Source organism: Microcebus murinus, chromosome 1 (genome assembly GCF_040939455.1).
Source record: "Microcebus murinus isolate Inina chromosome 1, M.murinus_Inina_mat1.0, whole genome shotgun sequence".
Classification (NCBI taxonomy): domain Eukaryota; kingdom Metazoa; phylum Chordata; class Mammalia; order Primates; family Cheirogaleidae; genus Microcebus; species Microcebus murinus.
The window spans coordinates 14470448-14478316 of NC_134104.1; the positions used below are offsets into that span (position 1 = coordinate 14470448).

At 35.9% G+C, this 7869-nt stretch overlaps 1 protein-coding gene across 4 annotated transcripts in view; it reads left to right on the forward strand.

Annotated features, from left to right (window-relative positions):
- GRIK1 (glutamate ionotropic receptor kainate type subunit 1) overlaps window positions 1-6941 on the forward strand; it is a 383917-nt gene extending 376976 nt beyond the window's left edge. For 2 of the 4 annotated variants that reach the window (XM_020284806.2, XM_012780946.2), the window contains 2 exons: window positions 5993-6079; window positions 6495-6941. In XM_020284806.2, the coding sequence (XP_020140395.1) occupies window positions 5993-6079; window positions 6495-6650 (243 nt within the window). In that variant the 3' untranslated portion in view covers window positions 6651-6941. The remainder of the gene's footprint in view (window positions 1-5992; window positions 6080-6494) is intronic. The other 2 variants (XM_012780941.3, XM_012780944.2) reach the window with 1 other exon arrangement.
- The last annotated feature ends 928 nt before the right edge of the window (window positions 6942-7869 follow it).

Genomic DNA, 7869 nt, shown 5'->3' on the forward strand with positions numbered 1-7869 from the left:
CTTATAAGTATATTTTTATGGTTTAAGGAGCTCAGATAGGTGAATAAGGAATTCTAGGGCATGCATTCCTGCAAACAGAGAAGCTTAAATCTAGGATCTGAGAAGGCAAAGATGTTGGCAGCAGGTCCCAGGTATGGGAGCAAAGATGAAATAGGGGAGAACAGAGGACATAGAGGAAGCAAAAACATGACACTAAAGGAGCTAGAAAAAGTGAGTTTGTGGAGTCTCCTTGCTATAGCCAAAGCAAGGGAAGACAGGGGCTTTTGGGAGTTATTACCTATGGGGAGCCAGTTAAAAGCATTTAAAGTGCAGGGAAATTAGCTGGGCAAGTAGTGGCTGCTGGGTCACTGGTGGGGATTAGGGTGGGTGACCACACTTTGAACTTTTATTTCATTTTTCCCTTTTCTTGGAACTCAATTTTAAACCTAGATGAAGTTTTATTTTAATGTCTAGATTTCCTTCACCCCAATATTCTTGGCACAGATCCAGGAGATAAAGACTCAGCTTCCTCATTAGTTCTCTGGCACAAATCAACATAACTCCTATTCTGGAAGCTAATATAGTGATCGGACACTCAACCTCCCTGATCCGTGTTTTAACAGTTCCAAGGATGAGTGCATGAGAGATGGCTTGGGGATTCCAAATGAGCCCAGAAAAACAGATCAAACCATAGGAAATGATACCCAAATCCTCATTCCTGGTATATAAGAACTTCCCCAAAGATGGTACACACACAGCTGCTCCAAGAATATCCCTCTACCTATCTTCACATTATTAACGGGGAATGATTGAAGTCTGGACTCTGCTCTTAGGGCATCAATTCTCCTGTGAAAAATTGAAACCTGTGGACAGATAAATGACCAGACTTTCCAAGTCTCTATGTAGCAAACCGCTGAATAGTATACCCTGTCCCTATTCCTTAAAATGCTTCCTGACTCTAATCCCCAAAACATCCTAGGTTTGCTCCTATGCTAGACTTCAAAGTCAAAAAAAGTTAAGGATGTGAGTGCTTAGTCCTTCTTTAAAAAAAAAAATTTGTTGAGACAGTGACTCCATGGAACTATGACAGGGGTCTGATCAATCCAAAGAAATAATAACAGTAATAATAATTTCATTATTTCTCAGGAATCTATGCCCTTAATATTCTATATTTTATTGAAAATGATATTTACAAAAAGACTTCAAATCATAGTTTGTGTTCAAGTTATAGCAAGTCTTTACATAAAATGAAAGGTTTTACATCTATAAAATGACAATAGTATTACCTACATCCTTTTCTTCCATGTGTAATATAAACATTTATTAGACAATGTCACAGAGCTCTTCAAGTATCTTTGAATAAGGGGCTTATTGAAAGGGAGAAACCTATACAAAATATAAAATTTGTATTATATTATTGGCTAGTCCAGAGCTTCTTAAAAATAGCTCGTCAGAAAATTCCTTAAAGGTATGAGCATCTAAAGTGGGTCTCTTAAATGTTCACCCAAACCTAACAATTAATAAAAAAACTTGAATGTATAAATGCTAAATCTGCAAGGAGAAATCAATCTGACATTCACAGTCTGATGCCAACTTTTCAACCAGCATGAAAGTCAATTCCAGACAGCCTAGGTTTTTTAATACTGTAAACTCAAGTAAAATTCTAGCATAGAGCTTTTCCTATAACTTAAAAAAAAATAATAAATGTTGTTCTCTTCCCCTGGACCATTTTTCCTGAGGCAGTGTATTTTAGACACAAAACAAAAAGAACTGTATTAGTCCCTCCCACCCTTTCCACGACAACATTTGCAACAAAGGAAGGATAAAGGTGTAAAGAGAAGATATAATTTCTATTCAGACTCACACTAGCACCAAGAAATCAAATATTTGGGGTTCATTCAAAGGAGGCACTATGCGGTCAGCAATTTACAATCAAGAAACAAACCAAAGGGGAAAGAAAAGGAAAGTAAAAGAAGACAGGAGAAGGGAAGGAAAGTGTGGCGGACTTTTCTTTCTGATGGACACACCGCAGGCACTCAAGAATCAGAGAAGCAGAATGACTTTCTGCAAAACCGAAACAAGCAAATCCTCCTTCTAAAACCAGGCAAGCTACAGTTCTAGTTGAAGATTAATGTCGGTTTCTCAGTTTCCTTTCCTCTAAAAAAGAGGAAACACCCACACGTGCACACCAACACACCCCACGTTATGTTTGGATAGAGCCAGGAACTGCATAAATGGCAATAACATACTTTATTACTATAAATTTATCTGTAAGTGAATTTTCCTCTCAGACTTAGCATCACAGGGATTCATCATAAAGGAGTTTATAAGTGCAGAGATGTTATTTTTTTTTAATGGCAAGTGACTGCTGTTAGCTTTCATTTCCTTCTGATGTTTGACTACCAGGTAACCTTCATAGAGCACAACACAAACTGTCATACTGCCTGTTACTACATAAACATGGAAACATGTTATGGACTGGACAAAACAAATACTAAAAAGCCCTGAAAATTTGTTTTAAGCATGCATAGGATCTATTTTAATTAAGACACTAGTATAAACAACTCAAAGGAATTGCTGCATAGAGGGACATACGATGGCTCACAATAAAGAAGCATCACCTTTTTCATTTTATCTCCCCCATCATCAACAGCAACAAAGTCAGTGAGTGCCATAGAGTTAAATTATTTTCACTGCAGTGTAGAAAATTTTATTTTAAAGAAAGAGCATACTGACAAAGTGCCAGGCATTAGACTAAGTGTTTCACATATACCAGCTCATTGAATTCTCATAATAGTAATATGAAAAGGATTCCATTATTGTCCCATTTGTTAGGTAAGAAAACTGAGTCAAAGAGAAAATAAACACCTTGCCTACTGTACCCCAGGTACTAAGCAACATGCCTGAAATTAAAACTCTAGCATTCTGATGCCGAGTCAATTCATCCAAATTCAATTTGGATGAATTCCAAACTATAATTAATGGCCTCATGTAGTTCCTTTAAAAATGTGAACTCCATCCACCAGCTATAAATAAGAGGGCTTAGAATCCAAGCTAGTAGGGAAATTTCCAGTCTATAAAGCACCAGAGGATACTACTGGGATATCCTGCCTCTAGTTGCATTGCCTCTGGAGTAAGACAGCTAACTGAATGGCATTATTTTTGATACTTTCTGATGATATTATAGTTTAGGAATTTAAATTTTCATGCTTTAAAATAAAGTTTCCATGGCTCTATGAATACCAAAAGAACCAAGCCTAGAAACAGATGCTTTAGAAAACTACTGTCATATTGATAGCAATTCAGAAGCTCAATCTTTATATAGTCATATTATATGTATCTTTAATTCTGAGATTATAAAAGGCAAATTAATGAATGAATATGAGCCCCTCCCATGCCACTCTGTGCTGAGATGACCTTCACAGTTTCATTTCCCATGGATATGGTTAGCTTCAGCTAGTGGCAGGTAGGGGCCTTAAAGGTCATCTTTCCTTGTGACTACAGCAAAAACTTGGAAGCAGAAAGGTCAGCCCCAATATCTTGCCATTTTCTTTTTGACAGTCAGAGGCTTAAGTGAGAATCAAAAAGAAATCATTGTGACCAAAGACAGAAACGAGACCACTGATAAAACTGTATTTATATTCATTCTCACACAAGCAGCAATAAATAAATACTTGGAGTTAATCAAAAGAATAAAGATGTTTGTTGTACTTTAAGGTAGTCTAAAATTTGTGGGAGGATTTCTTTAAAAAAAAAAAAACTTAATTGAAACATATCATCAGGATAAGATCTGTGACCACCTCCTACCCAAAATAGGAAAGGGAGATTTCAATGAGTCCTTTCTTCATTGTGTCCCTTAAGTAAGTCACACTTGGAGACTCATTTTGGCTGTTTCAATGTAAAACAAAATGAAATGGTGAGAGTTCAGATAATACAGAAATATTGGGATTTCTTAACATATTTTATGGGAGAATTCACAAAAGCTACCCATAGTGTTAAAAAAAAGAATTAAGTATCAGTGTTTAGATGATTTCCAGTGAAAGCAATTGGGTTTAGACAGTCCAGATGGGCTGAGTTCAAATGCAGGCTTTCCCTCTTAGGTAAGTTACTTAATATCTCCAGTTGTAAATTTCCCCATCTATAATGGGTATAATATGTAATAATGTTTATAAATTCCTTGATACTTTTTCTTTCCTCCCTTCCTTGGTTCCACTTGCATGGTCTTCCTTAAACCATAAATGCCCTGTGCCAAGAAACCTTCCATTGAAATAAATTTCTCAGCAAAGTTTTCCAAACCTTAATATGATAATATCTATTCAAATGAAATATAATAATTTTTAACATTATGCCATGTGAAGTTTATGTGTTGCTACTAAGATTAAATGAATATTTTCTAGTGTCATTTGAATAGACATGCATTCCAATTGGAAAGTGACATGCATTCAGTAGAAACTACACTTCAAGTACACATGCAACCATTCTGTTTTTCTTCAGTCTCGTAGTCAATAAATAAATTATATAAGATATTCAATACCTTATTCTAAAATACATTTTTTGTTAGATGATTTTGACCAACTGCAGGCTAATGTAAGTGTTCTGAGCAGGTTTAAGGTAGGCTAGGCTAAAGCTATGATGTTTTGTAAGTTAGGTGCATTAAATACATTTTTGACTTAATGATATTTTTAATTTAGAATGGGTTTATTGAGACATAACCTCATTGTAAGTCAAGGAGCATCTGTACTTGCTATATTTTTTAAAGAATAATTCATAAAAACATTTTTGATTTTTTTGTTAGTGTGGCCTGACATCTCTCTCAATTCACTGAAGCCACAACTTACTGTTTGAAAGAAAATTAACATATATGAAATGAATATTTTTAGAACATAAATTGAAATGAAATTCAAATGTTACAAACACTTATGCTTAAAAGAGACAAAAAAGTCTTATGCAAAAAACTAGTTTTTTAGGAGGTGAATTTCTAATAGGCCAATATTTTACATCTAGAACCTATATTTATACACCTGGTTTTCAAATCAAGTAGAAAAAAATTTAAAATTACTGCTTAGCTAAACTACATCAAGTCCTTTTTGGAACAAAAAAAGGAGCATAAACTTTCAAATATACATGTTGCACATTGATATGCATGTTCCATTCTAGCCATCTAGTATTTTTTAAGCATAGGGCACCAGTTTCTTCCTATATGGCACTTGCAACCAAGACAAATCATCTGGTGGCATGTTGTCATTTGATTTTCAACCATATCCATTTTGTGTGCTACTGATAAAGGAGTGTGCTTGTATATCCACAACCTTAACAAAAGCCTTTTGTTTTTCAGAGGATTTCTTTTTATTGTGGTAAGAACATTTAGCTTGATATCTACTACCTTATAAAAGTATAAGTGCTCAATATGATATTGTTAACTATAGGCACAATGTTATACAGCAGATCTCTAGAATGTATGCATCTTTCATAAATGAAACTTTGTACCCCTTGAACAGCAACTGCTCCCGTTTTCTCTCCTCTCAACCCCTGACAACCACCATTCTACGCTCTGTTTTCATAACACTGACTATTTTAGGTACCTCATGTAAGTGGAATCATGCAGTCTTTCCTGTTCTGTGATGGTTTATCTCATTAAAGGATGTTTAGGAGTCACCTCATCGAAAAGAAACTACTTTACAGAAATTTCTATAAGCAGGAATTTATCACTCAAAGATCTTATCTTGGCTAGAAAAATGACAGTAAATTGTGTTTTATTTGACCATTTATATACTGTGCATGTGAATAGATATAATGTAATCGTAATGGAGATTATATATATTGTCTGTATATGTATAACGTTTTATAATCATAATTCCATTTTCTTTTGTATTATGCCATCATTTTTGTTGTGCAGTTCAATGCCATATTATTTTTCATTTCAACCACAGCTGCATCATTGCTGCTGCCAGACTCTCTGTTTTTTGGAGAAAATATACAATTTAAAATTGTTTTTTTTCTTTTTTTTTATCAGAAAGGAAAGTCATCAAGAATTAGATTTTATTTTAGGAACAAAGTAAGGTTTCATGGGAGAAAAAAACAAAGCCTTGGTGTAGAGAAGGTTTGTTCATTTTCTATAGCATTACTGAAGTGTCCGTATGCCTTGATAAACCTATCAATGTTTGGATCATCTCAATGGGGGAAATGACTTAATTTAACTCTATTTTGGTGTCTCAGCAAAGGTAAGTTGTCTATTTTGAGAGCCTTGAGTTTTCTCTAACTGGGTCGTTTTATACTACTGCATTTGTGAATGAAACCCCAAAGTTTTCTCAGCTAACTTGCTGCCTCAGTTTCCCTAAGTAGAAAAGGTGGGTGGGCCAGTGGGTGGAGGAGGAGGTGAGGGGAACTGGCCAGTTGTAGCAGAGCTGACTTCCGACCTATAACTTGTGTTCATAAAAATCTAGGCAAGAGGCAGGTCAATGGTAGATGGAGAAAGATTCGATTAAGCTGATGCTCTGTTATTTCATGTTCCCTAGTGTCTCTCTTTCAATGCCATCATGGAAGAATTGGGCATCTCACTCAAGAATCAGAAAAAAATAAAGAAAAAGTCAAGAACTAAGGGGAAATCTTCTTTCACAAGTATCCTTACTTGTCATCAGAGACGGACTCAGAGAAAAGAGACTGTGGCGTGATCCAAGAAAACACCTGTAGAAAGAAAAAGGATATGCTCACTAGAGATTTTTGGAGAAAGGAATGCTGATGAATGCGTGATGTGTTTCCATATATCTATATCCATAACTCTGATTATGTATACAGATATAAGAAATGCAAAAGTTTAAAAAGCTCACATAGATATTACACGGGAAGTGACACCAGTTCCTTTGACATGAATTTGTATGCTCACTTATTTTGCATTTTCTCTTTTGCCCCAATAAATTGCTGTGTGTGCTTTCTAAGTAATAATAAAACAACAGGGTTTTCTTTTTTCCAGAACAAGTTTGAGTCTTGATTTCTTCCCCATGACTTACTCCTGTTGACTAGGTGTGGGGTTGTGAAATGTTGTCAGTTGCGTGTTTACTGCTTTGAAGAATCTTCTTACTAGTTTAGTTTAGACAGGCAGAGTCATGTGGGGCTGAGTTTTTTTTAAAAAAATGACTTTTAGTTTATATCAAGTACCTAATTATTATAGCAGAGTGAAACCATTGATCTTTGTGTTCTAAAATCTAATTTTATAAAGAGTTTAAATGGTACTCAGAACATTATTGGGGTATATCATAAAAGGATGCTGAAAAGCAAAAGTCCATTTGAAAGGTAAGTTTCACCCTTTCTGGGAACCATTCTAGGTTCTGGGGATCCCATGATGAGGAAAACAGATAGGGTCCCTGTTCTCACATAGTTTATTGGAAAAGAAAGAAGAAAAACAGTCTATTAATCAAAGCATGATTAGAATGTCCTGGGAGGAAATTAGAAGCTGAAAAACACACAGAAGTATTTAACCTGGGACTGAGTCAAGAAAAGATCCCTTCAGGAAAGAGCAGCTAAGGTGGGATCTGCAAGACGACTCAGACATAAGCAGGTAAGGGGAGGTGCATAAGATGGGGAAGAAAAGCATCCCAGGCTGAGGAAGCAGCATATTCAAAGACATCAAAATGAGAGAGGATAGAGCCATATAGAGGAAAAGGGAGTTTGGTGCGATGGGCCTGACAGGTAGCAGTTGCTCTTGCTGAGGGTAGAAAAAGAATTGAAGGAAAGAAGACCAGGAGGAAAAAGAGAGGAAGGTCACATACACAGATATTGTAGCCTGACCCAGAGCAGAGGCAGAGAGACCACCAGGGACTCAGAAAGTGGTCACGAAGGAAGAGCAGAGTCGAGGGTTTGGGGAAGGGGATGGCTTAACTGGGGAATTCAGAT